The sequence below is a fragment of the Ciconia boyciana genome, chromosome 2, assembly GCF_034638445.1.
Source record: "Ciconia boyciana chromosome 2, ASM3463844v1, whole genome shotgun sequence".
Taxonomy (NCBI): Eukaryota; Metazoa; Chordata; class Aves; order Ciconiiformes; family Ciconiidae; genus Ciconia; species Ciconia boyciana.
This window is the reverse complement of record NC_132935.1, coordinates 107,001,469-107,019,666: the sequence shown is the minus strand read 5'-3', so window position 1 is coordinate 107,019,666 and position 18,198 is coordinate 107,001,469. Positions and strand designations below refer to the sequence as shown.

At 39.5% G+C, this 18,198-nt stretch overlaps 1 protein-coding gene across 14 annotated transcripts in view; it reads right to left on the bottom strand.

Annotated features, from left to right (window-relative positions):
* Nucleotides 1–2,058: 2,058 nt before the first annotated feature.
* TNS3 (tensin 3) overlaps nucleotides 2,059–18,198 on the bottom strand; it is a 249,233-nt gene continuing 233,093 nt past the window's right edge. For all 14 annotated transcript variants that reach the window (XM_072853455.1, XM_072853458.1, XM_072853450.1 and 11 more), the window contains 7 exons: nucleotides 15,785–15,880; nucleotides 13,249–13,326; nucleotides 11,482–11,559; nucleotides 6,774–6,942; nucleotides 5,695–5,763; nucleotides 5,537–5,563; nucleotides 2,059–4,540 (listed from right to left, as the gene is read on the bottom strand). In XM_072853455.1, the coding sequence (XP_072709556.1) occupies nucleotides 4,396–4,540; nucleotides 5,537–5,563; nucleotides 5,695–5,763; nucleotides 6,774–6,942; nucleotides 11,482–11,559; nucleotides 13,249–13,326; nucleotides 15,785–15,880 (662 nt within the window). In that variant the 3' untranslated portion in view covers nucleotides 2,059–4,395. The remainder of the gene's footprint in view (nucleotides 4,541–5,536; nucleotides 5,564–5,694; nucleotides 5,764–6,773; nucleotides 6,943–11,481; nucleotides 11,560–13,248; nucleotides 13,327–15,784; nucleotides 15,881–18,198) is intronic.

Here is an 18,198-nt window from a genome sequence, read left to right as displayed (position 1 = left end):
ATCTCATTAAGGTCTATAAATACCTGAAGGGAGGGTGCAAAGAAGATGGTGCCAGGCTCTTCTCCATGGTGCCCAGTGACAGGACCAGAGGCAATGGCACAAACTGAAACACAGGAGGTTTCCTCTGAACATCAGGAAATGCTTTTTTACTGTGAGGGTGACCAAGCACTGGCACGGGTTGCCCAGGGAGATTGTGGAGTCTCCATCCCTAGAGATATTCAAAAGCCGTCTGGATGTGGTCCTGGGCTCCAGACAGCCCTGTCTGAACAGGGGAATTGGACCAGATGACCTCCAGAGGTCCCTTCCAACATCAACCACTCTGTGATTCCACAAATGCTAAAACATCAACATGGGTACAAACATTTGTGCTTTATGCAAGACACTAAATGTCTGCAAAGGAAGGGAATAGTCCTGGTTTGATATCCCTTGCAGTGACATGTAATGCAAATCCCTTCTCAGTTATTCAGCAAGACTCTTAAATTCCCTAATAGCTCCCCTTTGCCCTCTTGGTAGTCTGCCAGACTTGCTAAGTCTCCTGCAAGCTTCCTGTTTCTGACTTAATGCTTTTGAGAACTTCTTTAGCTATTTGCCCTCATAACTTCCTTTGTGCACACTGCCTGATGTAGTTTATACTATTGTAACCCTTGCACTAGGTGTCAACAACAGCAGAAGCAGAGGAGGGGTTTACTCTGCCTATCTGGTGGGCCAAGTTTTTCTGTTCCAAGAGTTTTCCAATATAAATATTTTAAAAATCACAAGGCAGCAGCTTGTGCCCCTTTTTAAAGAGTCTGTCTGTTCACTTCAGGGTCCCTCCAAAGAAACAATTTAACAAACAAAGAGTAAAAAAGAACAGGCCTCTGCACCCTTTCAAAGACAAAAATGTAAGGGCTGAGTGCTGACTTGTTTAGCCTTGCCAAAGGAAGACTGAGGGACACAAGGAGGGGGGTCAGATCTCTTGCTATAAATACCTCAGGGAGAAAACAGTTATTCATGCTAAGAGACAATGCTGGCATAAGAACAACTGCATATAAACTAGCTGTGAATACATTTAGGATGAATACTGAAAGTAGATTTTCATCCACTGGAGCAGAGAGACCCCAGAGCAGGCTTCGAAGAGGAGCAATAGCAGCACATGTGCGCACAATGGCATGCGAGTTCAAGAGTTTAACAGGAGACTGGACTCTGACACAGAAGATCCATTTTGCATCCTTGTCATCTGTTCCGCATTATAATTCACTCTGATAAAAGATGAATACTTTTAATGAATAACTATTGCGTGTTATGCCCATGCTTAAACCTCACGATGGCCTGTAGTGATGAATGACAGTCAAGCACACTGGATGAAAAATTCCTGCCCATCTATGCCTCATAGAAAAGGCATCAGCATGACATACCGGAGTTTATCAGTCTCAGAAATAATCCCAATAAAGTATGTATATAACTCAACCTTCAATGTGCGGCTGATGCACAGATTTTGTATTCAGAGAGCTATTTCAGCTAGGGGTTAGATTTCTCACCCCCCTCATGCTCCTCTGGAAGTTTTTCCAATGTAGTCACTGTGGAGGCACAGTTAAATGGGTACAGACATCTCAGAAGGTGACATCATACATTCTTCCTTCTTACACTGAAATATGCAATGCAGGCAAAAGGCACTTTTAATACCATTACAACCGCAAATGAACTAAGAAAATCATATGCTTCAACTAGAGTTGAACCACTAACACAGACTCATGTGAAGCCAAGTCCTTGAAAGAAATCTTTAAGAAACAAAAGTAAACCAGTTTCAGCACACAACCTATTCTTACTTTCACCAAGAAGGTTTTGCTCATTAGCTAGTTTTGAATGCCAGAAGGTAACTTTCTTTCAGAACAGACTGTTCTGTAACATTGTGTTGTGAAATTTCACATTCATAATTTTATTATAATCTGAATAGAGGCGATATCTGAATAGCACAGAAAATGACTATACAAAGAATTTATAGAACATTCATTTACATACTGGAGACCTTTGATGCTTCTTTACAGTTTCAAGAAAAAGGCAAAAATTTTCACTAGTAGGTAAATCCAAGAAGGAAACATTAAGTTTTTAATGATACTGTTGGATACATGGAAACCATTTAATTAAAAACATGGCTTTTAGCATTTTTGTAGTTTAACACTGTACGATTATAGTAGTACATTTACTAAGCAGGTTAATAGGAGTCTGGCTAAATACATGTGTCAACTTGCTGCCATTAGTTATGAAACTGCATATACACATCTACCAAAAACCTTGAAACAAAGTGCTGTATTAACTATTTAGTCTTGTATTTGCCATGAACGTAAGTTTCATGAATATCTTTCTACATACACTACACAATGGTACATACGGAACTATTTTGCTTTGTGCATTTTTTAATTCATTAAAAAGCAAAAGCATGTGGCAATATACCATCCAAAGGAATGCATAATAGAAAACCTCCCTTAGAAACAGGGCAACTTCTTTTTTCCCACTTACCAAGTAGAGCTAAACTCCCAGGAAACAGCACCAGGAGTGTCAGCATTCAATTCCTTATGCTCATGAATTCAGCAGGCCTTGAGAAAGCACAAGGAATAAAAAATAAGGCCCTGAATGGAACTGATAATACATGGGAAAAAACAAGACACTTTATTTTCAGTCCAAAGGCCAACACTTGGTGTCTAACACTAAAATTTAAGTATCATCTACAGAAGTGAAAAAATATAGTAAAAAATTCCTCCTCATTTCAATGCTCACAACACATCAGATTTAAATCTGACTGAGACTTAAATCTAATTGAGATGTCAGCTGAAGAAATTCACTGGGCTCCAACTGGCTGACTAGATTATGCTACTGGGTTCTTCGTGCATCAAAAGAATATTAAAAGGAAACTTGTCCTCACATGTTTCAAAAGGATCAAAGCTCCTAAAAGTAAGAACTGCATTCTTTTTTGGATGGTACATAAACACCATTTAAGTAGTATACCTCTGTGTCAGAAGAAAATAATTATTTGGTACAAATCAGAGGCACTTGCCTTTGTTGCTTCAACGGTAGCTGCTACGCTTTGGATTGCTTCACCCTTCTACAAACATCCAGTGCCCACTACTACTAATACACCACTTCCTGGTCCAAATACACTAAACTTCAAATCTTTCTTCTTTCTCCCTCTCTTCCCCACTTTATAACACTTTATAAAAAAAGTTATAAACCAAAAATAGTTCCTACAGATTAAAAAAAGCCAAAAAATCCCCCAAACGCCAATAAAAAGGGGGCCAAAAGAATCCACAAATATATATTAGGTAAGGGAACAAATGTTACTACCAAAACAGTATTGCAGAGACAGGAAATGGGAAGTATCTGATTGTAAGACAAAGTCAAAATATGAGACTATTGTCTATAGCAAGGCACAGGCTATACACACTTTTACTTATGCAAAATAGCACTAAAGAGGCAAAGCTCAACAATGGTCTAGTTTAAGTATATCCATATGACATATCAAGATCTGAGATCTACTATAAATAATCTGGCACAGGTGAAAATATATAAATTATAAAATTTTCTTCTTTGCTTTTCCCTCATTTTTATCCTGCAATTATTAAAATAGAGAATCTTCCCTGCTTAGTTCTCTGTATAAAAAAATAATACAAAAAACCCCAACTACAGAATAGGTGTCCATGCAACCTTTTTTTTTTTGTTCTGCCACCTCTCCCCTATTTAAAATTTTTCAAACTAAAACAGCCCAGTCTTCTTAACACCAAATGCAGAGCAATCTCCCTGAATATTCCACGTTGTCGTTCCTTTCTTATCAGAAATCAACTTACACAAACCTTCTTTTCACATACATCTTCCCCATTCTCCATTCAATTCCCATCACTGATCACATAAAGATGAAGGAAAGAGCAAATAGTCTTCCTCAGACCATGATTCTCTTAAGAGCATGTTTGCAAGGCCTATAGCTACTATTGATGCAACTATGGCAAGTGTCTTTGCGGAGGTTATATAAAACATTTTCTGCACAAAAAAGTAGCACAGCCTAGTGAGTATTTCTGCTCCAATAAATGATGAGAAACAGCATGTGAAAATGTATTAGAAACCCTTCAGGAGAAAAGTTTTTCACTTATGCTTCATTCTGGTATGGGCTACATGGGTTTGGGTAGCACCCAGCTTCTTTTGTTTTGTCCTTTGATATAAAAACCAAGAAATAATGCTTTGTTAAGTCAGAGGCATCCTCAAAGAAAAGGCTGAACTCTTGCAAACACAATGCAAACAGACCGTCCTCTGCTTTCCTTCTTGGGAATGACAATATTCAGACATTGCTGCTGAACAGGCTTTCTCCCTCTCACAGTGCTTTCCTTCAGTGAAGTCAGTGAAGAGCTCTGAGTCAAGGATGGAAAGGCATCAGATCTTCTTCTGGGATCCGATCATGACCTTTGATACAAAGTTCACAATGGCGCTGGCAGGCTGCTCTGGATCGTGCTCTGCAAATAGGTGGCATACATTGTCTGTGGCACTGCCTTGCTTCCTGGCAACGAACCCAAATACTCTGCAAGGGCAACAATCACAGTATATCAGAGACAGACAGACAGGCATTGCCTTGTTTCATAAAGCAAAAAAGATACTGCAGAAACCAAAATCAGACTTCATCTATTCTGATGGACAAGGTCCTGTGTGACTGCTAAACACAGTGGTCCAGACGCACCAGCCAACTCGGGAGCTCCTGAGTGGCTCAGGATGGCCAGAATTGGAGAAGGAGACTGTCCCCTTCCTTCTTCTGTCTATATTGCATCCTGTACTGTTTGCTGTCAGAGACATGCTGCTGACCCTGGGGATATATTTAGTCTGATTCAATACTGCTGTTCTCTTACCTACCTTGGGGGGTGTGTGGTGTAGTGTGTCAGGAACTGCCTAAAGAGAGGTTTTAAGGGCCACACATCTCACTGGACAGAGTACTGGAAATAGGACTTAAGCCATCTATTTCTGTTCCTTTCTAGAAATCAGTGCCTGAGCTCTCTCCATTTAGGTTTTTTCTTTTGGTAAAAGGGGGACAACGATGTTTGCCTTCAACAGAAAACATGTTGCAATCCACTGGTAAATATATATTTATGTCACACACTAGTATTAATGAGTGTTTTCATCTATGTGTCATGTGTAGGATTTTTTTTTTTTTTTAAAGCTATCAGTCTAAGTGAGACAAATAAGCTTGTGTTAGTATTGCTGGACAAGTGGAACACAAAACTAAGTAGCAAATGGCTCTGTTTTAATTTCTGAAACTTCAGTCAAATCACAGACCTGCGACCTAAATAAACCACTCTAGTTCTTGCTCCAGACATCCAACCACCACTAATTAGGCCCTGACTTGCAGAGGTGCAGATGAAGTAACTGAAGTCTAATTACAGTGGCCAGAGAGATTTTTGTCTCTGAACAGCTGCTTCCCCTTCTACATCTCTGACAAAGGTAACTGAGAACACTAAGAAACTGATCACTGTAATGATATTCCTAAAACATTCATTTAAAGAGACTCAGACAGGTGTCCACTTACTTTGCAGAAAGGCCATCTTTCATCCATCTTGTCCATTAAGAAAGCAGTAAAAAAAAAAAAAAAAAGGAATGGAGAAATAGAAATGAAACATATGTTAGGGTTTTTTTGTAGATCAACAATACGAACAACACATTAGAAATACTGCTTGTCTTCCTTACTTTCTGTCCTGTGGATCCAAAGCACAGAAAATAACAGTGTTGACTGGATAATGTCGCCGAAAAAAGAGTCTAAATAGGAAGAAATAAAACAAGTTTTAGGAATAGTTAAGATGCTTAAAATTTTAAACAATAAACAGATCTGAAAAATAAATTATATTTAATCTAAATTTAATAATGACGATATATTCTTTTTGCTATCTCTGAGTGACTTTGAAAGCCACCTGAACTGCTCCAACCACATAAATCCATATTTAGAATAGTAATGTCAAGTTTTTGAACCGAAAGAAAACTGACCCTCAAACTAAGAAAAAGAACTAGAAGTATGAAATGTATTTTTTCTAAAAACTTCCCATTCAGATACTATGTCAGTGGGAAATGCAACTTCTTGGAACTTGTGAATAATTTGGTTATATTAAGTTTCAAAAGATAACCACTCCTAGGCATTATAATTTAAGGCTTTGTCCTTGATCTGCTATAAACACTTGCAGACCCCATGGAATCAAGAAGTCTGGCACTTTTTTTTTTTTTTTTAAACCTATAATTAATTCCTGTTGTCCCTCCTTTGTTATTGTCAGTTGTAAAATCTGAAGACTTTGTGGTAGCCTTAATAGCATTCAGTACAAAGTACATATAAATTAACTTTTTATCATAGTATTTTACAGGCTATCCAAAGCACTATTTCAAATATTGGAGATACACAGTGTCTGCTTAGGCCAACTCTGTTCAATGATACTGGTGAAAGATACCGTGAAGATAAACTATTTCACTGAATAGGTTGAATATCAAATGCTGGCAAAGCCATTACTTTCCCTTTTTATAAGAAATAACGATGATGAAAAAAATGCCATGGCAAAGTGACCTTCCAGAGGTAAAAGCTGCCACGTGGAAGTAATGTTCATAGCTTAAAACATTCATTCTCCAGTACTGCAGACAGCTGACACTGTCACCGTCATTCTTTAGATAATCCTGTTATCCTCTCAGACAGACTGCAGAACATAATTAGGAAAATCAAATCAACAGCAGCCAACACTTGTTGGGGACAAGGCTGGATATTCTCTTCCCACCCCTCTTTTGCTTACTTTCTTTGATTATCTGTCAATGTGATTCCCTGCGCAGACACCTTGAAATGGACAACGGTTGAGACAGGAGAAGGATCTTGCATCAGCGTCAGGCTCAAGGCTTTCTGTACTGCCTGGTAGCCTGTGAGGGACTCCATCTCCACTGAATTCAGGTACCAAACGTTACACGCTGTAATGAAAGAGGGGAAAGACTTTGAGAGGTCATTACCCAACAGCAAGCAAACAACTATCTTCTGAACAAAACCAAACAAAATATAAATTTTCCACCGTTGTAAAGCAAACAGGGAAGACCGGCAGCAAACTACCAAACCTTCTACGTGTGCCTCACCTTGTCCCACTGTTGCTTCACAGTTTAAGACTATAATTTTGGAGGTCAAAGGCCTTTTGCTGTCCCTTTGTTTTTAATAACTTTATATTTAAGCCAATGACTGTATTTATCACCCACAGATCCTGAAATTTAAATAAATACAAGACAGCAGCAGAGAGAGGCCACTCATAAGTACTACTACAGCAAAGACATTCCTGAGGGGAAAGAATGGGGATATTTTGCTTTTAAGTTCAATTACAGCAGCCAGTAAGAAAATACACATTTCTGCAGCATACGTGCACACATTTTGCACTTTCAAATGATATTTAAACTATATTCAAAGGAATTCACTTGTTTGGCAAGACAAGAACATTTTCACCCCATAAAGAATTGAGGGTTGCTGCAAAGCTCACTTGTCATTAATTTCATAGTGTTTTGCATGTTTAGTGATTTTAGGGCAAACAAAACAACTTCCACATTGAGAAAAATTACTGACTTATGTATTTTTAGGTCTATTCTTTACCTCAGCATGCACTTATTTTTAAAAGCCCTATTCCTCTCCTAGAGATAAATAGAAGCTCATTGGTTTCTAAGGCTACTGAACAGTTAATTATTTTACTTGGTCTCATATCAAACCTGCAGTGAGCACTAGGAAAAGAAGTAGTAATATTATATAGCATTATATAGTAGTACTACAGGACTGTATAATACAACATAGTACTACATGGTAACAGTGCCATATAACATTATACAGTATTATTATTATTACTATATAGTATTAATAGAATTATTCACATGCTTAAATACTTTGGGACTGTGGTATAGTCAAATTTACAAGCAGATTAAGAACATTTTTGAAACCGAAAAGCCGCCTTAGTCTTACTCTACAGCACAAGCAAGAATGATTAAACACATCCGTAACTAAACACTGGTACGAACAGACTTTGTGTTTTCGTAAAAACATTTGTGTAGGTATCCAGCACAGAATTTACAACTCTGGCAGCTGACATATGCAAATTACCATTCTAATATTTCATTTGTTTAGCAGTTTAGCTTGGCTTGCCAACCTTACTATGAAAGCAAAGATTAAATTAAATCTAATAGCTTCTCTTTTCATATGGCTATCCTTTAATCTGATTAAAGCTTTCTCCTATGACTATCTACATAAAATACACAGCTAGACATTGGCACTTTCAAAGCAACGAAGCAATTGTACAGTTAAAGACGGCATAAGTGCAAGTTTGATTCCAGCATGATAATCAGCCCAATAACTTCAAGCTCTGGAGTCTGTCAGTGAAAGAAGGGATCCAGAGGTTTGATTTATTTGATTTGTAAGTGTAAAATTTCCCAAACATATTTGCATACTGGTGTGATAGTTTCAGTAACCTTTGTCTGAATCAATTACTATACAATTCAGGCAGAGAGGGACTTAAGATGATGAATGGCAAGTTCAATGAGGCCTTCTTCGCTGAACAGCTTTCTGTCATGTCTATCCAGAATTGTAAATGACATTCCAAACCATAAGCTCTCATCTTCTCACATCATTACTGTGTATGTTTGGTACAGATCTAAAGCTCTTCATTATCCTGTAAGCCTTTCCCACCACAGGAAGCTTGCCTTGTTTCACAGTCACACTCATCACCACTTCTGAGACCCAGATGAAAGGTTTCCCTTCCTCTTCTGCCACATGTTGCACTGGTGTCAACAGACTGTGTTCAGGTTTTGTTTCTAAATGAAATCACCAAGCATTTTGTCTAGATTGACGTCAATGTGATAGTTCAAGAGCAGTCACCAAATACAGTAGATTCCTTTACTTCTGTAGCACAAATAAATGGAACCTTTTTCAAAAGTGTTGGAAAGTACAAAAATGTTGGCTTATAAAGGAGATTACAGGAAAGGAAAGGTTATGAGAAAGGCTGAAAGATTTCTCATTTAAGAACATCATGCATGGTCTGATGGGGCATCGAATGACAGCAATCCCACAGAAACCATACTCAAGGCTAGAACAAAAGGCAGGCATCTGTGTCTTTCGTGCAATGCAGCTGCCCTGCAATGTTGTTGCTCTCGTCTTCCACAGGTGGCATTTGTAGTCACGTCTGTGCTACCACCAACAGCTACACAACGTGGCCATTTTGAGTAACCCCTGCTGCTTTTAGACTGGGAATGTGCTTTGTTCAGAATGCTTAGTCCCTTGACTGTATTAGTGGAAACAGATACGAAGAACTGGGATGTATTCTGGGGCAGAGAATTTTGCTGCTGAACAGGAAGGTTAATAAAGTAAGGTCTGTTCTAGGGAAAAGCCACTTATCTGTATAGTTTCTAGTCTTCAGTTGTCACTCTCTAGGAAGCAAAGGATTTCTGGTCAGCTTCTGCATTTAGAAAATGACTGGAAATGCTCATTAGGTTTTTCAGACAGCTATAAAAAATGATCATTATAGGAACACACATCTTCATTTTTTTGCTTGTGGATTGGGAAAAGGGTGGGGTAAAGTAGGGCAGGGAAAAAGTGCATCTGCTTTGACTAAACTGCAGGTGCTCACACAAGCTCAGATAGTTGGTAAAGAAACAATTTACATGTTTCAGGTCTGCACTTCAGTGTTGAACTCCACAGCCTGAATATCTCTATGACTGGAGAGGGACCTCTGAATATGGAAAATCAGTGGTAAATGACGTATCAAGGCAAAAACCCTCCAAGAATCTCTTTTAGCTAATTTATCTATTCAGGTTCCAAACCCTTGTTTAAAAACAAAAACAACAACAAAACAGGGAAAAACCAAATGTACCAAGTTCCCCAAATGATCCATGATGTGACAGCCCCCATAAGGAGTTATCTGACTACTGCCCCAACTGAAGTAAGAATTACTTTTTTTCTTTGAAAAGCATTGCCTGAGCAAGGAGAAACCAACATTTCTCAAAAGACAACATATGACCCTTCTGCTGGGTTTTAAAGAGGGAAAGTTCTACAAAAATTCATTCTCCTCAGTTTTTGTCCTGTTGGCTGCAACACACACCACCAGCACTGGCAGACAGAAAGGCCAACACGTTTTCACTCCTGGCACAGCCTTGCAAAGGCTTGCCATTGCCTCAGCCACACATTCCTGCTTGATTACAGCACTCAAAGTGGTACTTCAAATTTTTAAGTCAAAGCAGACTGCTGCACAAGCAAGGAGCAACACTCTCTCTCTCCAGAGCTGCTCAGCTTGGCAACTGCCACCTTCAGAAGTGCCCTAAAATGGGTGAGGGCAATGAGACAGCATTCTTATAAAGGCATGCTTGACCACAACACTTTTGCTTGTGGCTCCAGTGCCACGCTAAACTCAAAGGAGAGTGGCAAATGTGGTGTATTCTCCTGCTCTAATGGGACTAATCAGGTGGACAGAGAGATCCTGGGGAGAATTCATAGCAGCCTGAAAACCAGGGACCACAGGAGGGTTTGGACTGGATCCCCTGGGCATGCCCACTGTACAGGGGAATAACACAGTGGCTGCATTTCTACTAAGGACAGCCTTAAGATTATGAAGTACTCAGCACCATGTCCAATAACGGTGGGTTAGGACGCCACCATACTTTTTCAGACAGGCTATTTCACTAGCTGTCTCCGGGTCAGCTGCACACAAACAAAGCAGATGAGAAGCAGAGCACACCTCTACACAGCTGCTGCAAATACCTCTATTTGAGAGTGATACAGATGGTACCAATGCATATAGCATCACATCATTTGGAGGTAATCTTGTCAGGGTTCTTCTGACACATCCATAAGCTCACAGTAGGACAACTTAACTTGCCAGAATGGGTGCTGCAGTCTGCACGAGAATCCATAAAACAGCATCCAATGGAGAAGACACTGGACATTTCCTAACAACATGCAGCATCAAGCAAAGAACAGGGCAATGTTTGGGTTTTGGTTTGGGTTTGTTTGTTTGTTTGTTTTTTCCTTCAGATTGATGGGACAGTAAGCATTTTCCAGTGGTATTGTTGACCTCTATGCTGAGAATTTACCACTACTGAACACTTTCCTTAGTTGCCTTTTGGAGACCTCAGACACAGCTCATGAACCTCTGCAAGAACAGGTTGAAAATATCTTCTCTAAGTTCATCAGTTATGAAAGCAATGTCACCGCTTAAAAATTGCTGGGCTTGAACCAACCCTACGTGTACCTCATATTCTCATGGGAGGCACGATTGGATAGCAAACACAGAGTTGAAGAACTTAAGAGCTGGCTGCAGAAAACAGAAAGAACTTGGTACATATCCTCACAGTGCCCTTTACAATTCTACACAGCACTCTAAATGTAACTGCTCTCTTTAAACATCCTCCAGTCCAGTCTAAGCCTCAGCTTCTCCCAGCCTGTAAGATACAAAATTTGGTGACAGTCAAATGCAAGGAAAAAGTTTAACAAACCTGCACCCTGTTTGAGAAGCTCCGCTGCTGAGTTTGCAGCAGTTTGTGGAGAAGTTTCTGCTATCTCTTCCAAGGGATCTGCAAACAGAAAACACTGTCCATGTCTTGTTTGGACTTGAATTGACAAATCAACGCACATGGTCAAGTATGAGTTTAGCTTTTGTAATTGTGATCTCATCTACTGGACAACTCTTGGCCAGAAACATGAAACAATCTTGTATCTGCAACTATAACCTTCATGTGGTTTTTGTGCTGCATCATTTTTTTTCCCTCCAGCACTGCAGGACGGATGCTCAACCTTTATTTCCTGACAGTAAAAGATGTAATTACATAGCATATGCTGCAGGGACACACATTATGTCACATTAAAACAATATGAATAGCTATATTTCCTCATTACAACCTCTAAATTCTTTAAATAGTGCGATTTTAATTATCTCATTTAATTTGTATAATTTACACTAATTTAGGCACAAAGACTTGTGTGTTTCTATGATGAAATCAATTAACCTTATTTTCATTCAGAAGATGACAACATAATCCTTCTTTCTTCATACTTATGTAGAAAACAAACATCTGAACTATTAAGACAGCAGTGGAATGTTTGCCTCCAAATCTTCTGCTAAAATTAGTGAGGTAACTGTCCATCAGTATGTTATTTCAGTTATATAAATGCATGTAAAAAGATCTCACTTAGTGCTGTATTTAACATGATGCATGCTGTCTTTGAATACATTCAAATGAGGAAGAGAGCAGTAATATGGTGTGTGACACTATTCACATGTTTAGAGTTATCCATGTGCTTTAAATACTCCACACACTGTGTCCAGAATCATTAACAACAGAAGATCATCCTAAAATGCGTGATCATATGGGATTCAAAAATAAATCCAAAATAAAATTTCACTGTGGTATATTTATTCAGGACAAGGCAAATGTTTCAGTCCTGCACCTCTGCCAGAACAGAAGGAGCTTTCCATTTTAGGTGACGAGGATAAGGAGAACCTACCACACTGGTTTGCCATATAAAGAGATCTCTGGTCACATCTACCATAGCGTGTTTTTGTGCTAAAATGGTTTCATTAATGTATTTGCATAATTCAAATGCTATGTTTGAACACTGACATATGACCTGTAACAAAAGTTTAAAGAGTTCAGTAGAAAACCACAAGAATGTTTAACATTTCAATAATATATCTGGTGTTAACTTCATGTGGGAGAGTAACAGACAACTGAATTATGGGGCAAACATAGCTACATTTTGCTGTTGTCTCAAAGTGGTTTATGAAATCACCATAACCAAAATTAGAATTACAGTCCCATGATGCAACATGGGCTTTTTGATCATATACTTAAACAATATTGGGACCTGTGTAAGTTGCTACTTCCTTCCTGCTAGTGTCACGCTCAGGGCACCTTCTGTTCTTTACCTACTTGCCTTCCCTAAAGCCCTTTTGCCACCCAGACCTGAATGAGTGGTTACATCTAACAAGAAGTACGTTTGTCTTCCTACATGCTAGATTACTGTGTGGATTTCCATGATGCATATATGTTTATGACTGGAATATCACAGTACTATTCTGCTCACAACTACAGCTTAGATAAGAGCCATCAGCAGTACTGAAGAACCACTTTTAAAACACAGCTTCCTTCCCTGTGCATTCTTGCTTAGATCTTGACTTGTGACATGTTCACCTGCCTTCAGACACTGGCACTTTGAAGCAGAGCTTGGCTGGGTATCTCTCTTCTGTACTTTAACAAGCATACCTCTGTCTGGGATGAGGAGCTTGCAGGGCAATGCCAGTGGAGTGATGGAATGTTGATACACCAGAGCTGTCAAACTCCCTGTGGTCAGAAGAGTAACAAGACATGCACAGTTAACTTTGTGGATAACAAGAATGCTTAACAGTTATGTTGGCTCTCAAGTATTTTATAGACCAAGGGGCCTCCTGCCCCTGCCCTTTAAAAATAATTCTCTTGGCACCTAAGCCAAGATCTTCTTCGGTCAACTTTAGTGTACTCATGTCTCCCAGCACTGTCCCAGTTGGATGTACTTGAACTCATTAATCACAATCATACACTCCCTCTCCCTCCTTAAACACACTGCTTAAATCCTAACCTAAATGGCTTTGCTTCAAATGGAGAAAGCACAAAAATGACAAAACCAGTAACATAAGGAAGTCAGTAAATTCCTTTCAATGCTCTTAAATTGTGCTACTTGAATTCTTACGAAGATGGTAAGAGCACAAGGGGTCAATGCTATGTGATGTGGCAGAGAAAGAGTGAGGAGTTCTGCCTCTTAGCCACCTAGTCTGCACTGTCTAGTGCTTTGTCTACACGCACCTCTGTTTTGTGCTTCTAAAAGTATAAAAGACGGCCTAGAGAAAACCTCCTCCATTCAATACAGCAGTGATGTACATAGCATTCTCTATTAAATTATTCTTCTTTTCTCTTCAAAGTCACTTTTGTCATTTGGACTTGGCTTACTTAAGATAATTAAACATTATTCATCCTTGACATTAGTACATGAGACTATATTCTAAGGAGTGAGAGGAAGGCGTAATATTCATCAGTCTGTTTGTACAAAAAGCCATCCTTCAATCCCATTTACTAACAAACATTGAACATTATAATCATGCACTTGAGAAAAATCACAGTTCCACCAAAACCAACCTCATTTTCACAGCCCATCAAAAATTTCTCTGAAATGGAAAGATGACCCCATTCTGCAAGGGTCTTACAGAAATGCAAAGACCAATTGATACTATTAGTCCTTCATGGTCTTATCCATACAAGTGTGTGATAGTGCTTGCCCACCTACTTTGTGAAGCAGTTTTGAGGCTGTATACACTGAAAGATTAGGAGATGCTCAAACTAAATGATTAGTAGGACTACATATGTGCCATAAACAGGTACTTCAAGATCAAGGTAGGACTGGGCTAAAAATTCTGATTTGAAATAAGTCTTGTGCCAAGCACTGACAAAAATCAATCCATCTTTACTTCAAATAGGATTTGTCATTTTACACTTGTTCATTTTACAGTAGGTGACCCTTTCACAGGTGTATTGGGTGTATGAGACAAGGTTGGTAGGTAGGGGGTGGGAAGGCTGCAGGGAAGAGGCCAGGGGCTGCCCCATGCCAGACACAGCCGGCTCCAGCAGACCCACTGTGGGGCACCGCTGAGCCACAGGTGGGATGCCTCTGGGAAAGCGTATCTAAGAAAGGGCAGAAAAGGCCACACAGAGACAAGAAGGGAACAAAAAGCGTGAGACACAGCAGAGGGAACACCATGATCAGAGGAGGAAGAGGAGAAGGAGGTGCTCCAGGCATCCAAGATGACATCCCCCACCCTGCAGCCTGTGCAGGGCCTCACACTGGAGCAGATGGATATTTCCTGAAGGAACTGTGGCCCACAGAGAGCACATGCCAGAGCAGATTTTTTTCCTGAAGGATGGCAGCCCATGGGGAAAGCCCACACCTCAGCAGGGGAAAAGTGGGAGAGGGACGGAGCAGCAGAGAGGAACTGTTCTGCAATGACCATATGCCCTCCAGCCCCTCCTGCACTGCCTGCGGTGGGGGTGAGGAGTCTGGGGGGAAGCAGTGAAGTTGAGTTTGGGAAAAGGGGAAGGAAAAGTGTTATTTTAATGTTTGTCTTTCTTTCTCACTACCTGAATATTGATTTTAATTGGCAAAAAATTAAATTAATTTTCTCCAAGTTGAGTCTCATTTGCCCACGGTAGTAACTGGTTAGCAACCTCTCTGTCTTTATCTCGACCCATGAGCTTTCTCATCCTATCTTCCCCTCCCACCCCAATGAGGAGGGCAAATGAGTGAGCAGCTAGGTATGTGTTCGGCTGTTTGCCACAACAAGTAATGCGCTTTCATCATATTACATTACGTAGGCTGATGCAGCATAATGTACTTTGTGAATGTCCCACTCCGGTGTCATTTTAGCCAGCTAGTATACAGTATAAATATAACACAGGACAAAATAAGGCAAAGGTCCTGAATCAATAAGGCCCATAACAGTCATCTAGTTCAGCTGTCTGCAGCAGCATTGGTAGTGGTAGACAAGCTTGACCGCTTGAAGCTTGGTCATGTGCATCTGTGCTAGAGTGCCCTGCACATATACTTAAGGTAAATGTGTACAAGGCTCCTATAACCTTAGAATGGGTTCCTACAGAAATCATCAGGACTTGAGCAAAGTATTCTCTCATTTGCACTCCATCCAAGTCTATAAAACAGCTCTGACAAATGCAAACTGTTTCCACTTTCTGTGTCCCTGCGATGCACAGTACTTACCAAAATATGGTTCATTTGGGCATCCTTTCAAGCGCACCCCCTTGTGAGTGCATTCAATTAGAAAATGCCTTACAAGTTCATTTGACAAATCTCCAACTGCGTTGAAAAAGAAAAAGAAAGCTCATGAAGAGAAGCAACGAACTGACAACAGTCTCACAAATTAGCAGGTCTTTATGAAGCAGTTTTCCACATTACCACCAAATGTTTTATATACAGCATGCAAAGAATACACTAGACCTGCTCTGCTGCAAGGTTACAAGCTGTAGTAAAAAGGCCATTTTGCAAAAAACAAACAAGCAAATAGATCGCTTTAGACAACCAGAGGAAAAGGTTTTATAATCATAAGCGATTGACATCCAAAAATACACTGGGGTCCAAAATTTCCAAGCGTGGTCCCAGCTACAGACAGGAACAGAAATCTGGAAAATGAATGGTTAGAAATTCTGATGCACTTGCTCATTAGAAGAACTTGTATCCAATGTGACAAGGGAGTAAAAGTATGATAAAATACTCAGATTTCTAGTGAGAGTTCTGCTCGCATAACTTTTCCAGATTAAAACAACAGAAGATTTAGCTACACAAAGGTAACAATGCCAAGTCTCTCAGTGAATTTTTAAGTTTTAAAATGTTTGCACTTTTATGCTAAGTCTTTGCTCCTGAAAACAAACAATTACATGAAACACTCACGTTTCACTAGATTTTTAAAGGCTGTTTTTATCTCTCAGGAATCTAGGACAAATCAAAATTATTAAGTTGGATGTAATGAGGAGATTCAAAGTCCAAGAGGCATATAAAAATTCCTTGAGATTTAGCATTCTTTTGAACATATACATACATATGCACACATATAATTAAGACAACTTCATTATTTCTTGAAAGACTGGTTCACAGTATTTCACACCTGACTACAAACTGAATCTCTCTCCACGTAATTAAAGGGTTATTTCATAGCAACGGGACGAACCTACCCAACCATTCAAACTTTAACAAAAGAGCCACAAACACAAATGCTCCCTTTGACTCTGATCTATCAGCCACAGTCCAGGAAACACATGACATCAAGGGTTGACTTTCAGGCTAATACAGATGAACACATTAATCTGGACAGCAGAAACTTCTATGCAAGCAAATACTGCATAGATCACCTTTTCAAACAGCTTACTGTTTGCCGTTATGCTCTCACAATATTCAAAATAAATGACTACAACAGTATGTGGGAAGGGGAAGCCTGGAACAAGAAACCCTGCAGAAGACTGAACAAATTTGTGCCTTCTGGGATGAAACAGTGGGAACCAAAAAAGCTAAATATCACAGAGCGAGAAGTGGAAGAATGCTACAGTCTCAACTAAAATTTTCCTCTTACTACCACTCACCTGTGGTACAACTAACATAAACTGGCTCTTAAAGGCTAGTAGTTTGAACTTTCATGTCTTCCTGGACTTCACTGATCTGATGATAAAAAAGGATCACTAAAAATACCTTAAAAATACCTACTCTCTGTTTGCCTCCTTGTTGTTGCTATCACCACCCCAGTGCACCCCTATTGTCTTCATTAAATAAGACATTGCAGTGGTTCTGCTGATGTTTCTTGGCAATAAAAGGAAGGATTACACGGCAAATTTTTATTAGAAATTGTCTCAAGATACCAGATTAAGTATACAGAATTTGAAAGTGTTATTATAATAGAGGTGGACTGCTAACCTTGCCTGAGAGTAAGCATGAAATCTAAAAAAACCAACCAAACAAAAAAAAACAAACCCCCCCCCCAACCAATAGCCAACCAACCAACCAACAGACAAAACCACACTTCCATAGCCACAACACTAAGAATCACTGCTTTCCTGTGATCTCAGTTCCTTACCTCACCAGGCAGCGTGTACTAATGAAACATAATAAGCTTTGTAAAAGGAAAACAGCAGCAATGAAAACCACCCCACTACCCTTGCAGTAGCACAAATGGAGCCAAGAACACTACAGATACTGGCTGCTGAGTTTCCATACATTGATTAATACTTTCCTTATGTTGTTCTCATTTTACCTTTCACAACTATCAGGCAAAGTTATACGTGGAGTCACTGGAGCTGGGAGAGCAGGTGTATTTCATCACTTCTTTTAAACAACTACCATCTTTCCTTAGGGAATCTCCTCAGATGTGTATCTAATGTAGAACTGTCTCAAAACAAAACCTTGGGGTCAAAAATATTCAACCTTCCAGCCAAGCAAAAGCTTTACATGGTGGTATGTGGATCAAATGCAGACTGCTGATTGCTAGGGAGGACCCACTACTGAGATGACACCGATTTTCTATTAGGTTGATAAGGTACAATACATGCAGAGCCACAATGAACTTACATTTACAAGCCATGGAGAAACTGTGAAGTACAACAGACATGTTACCCAGTCTCATTTAACAA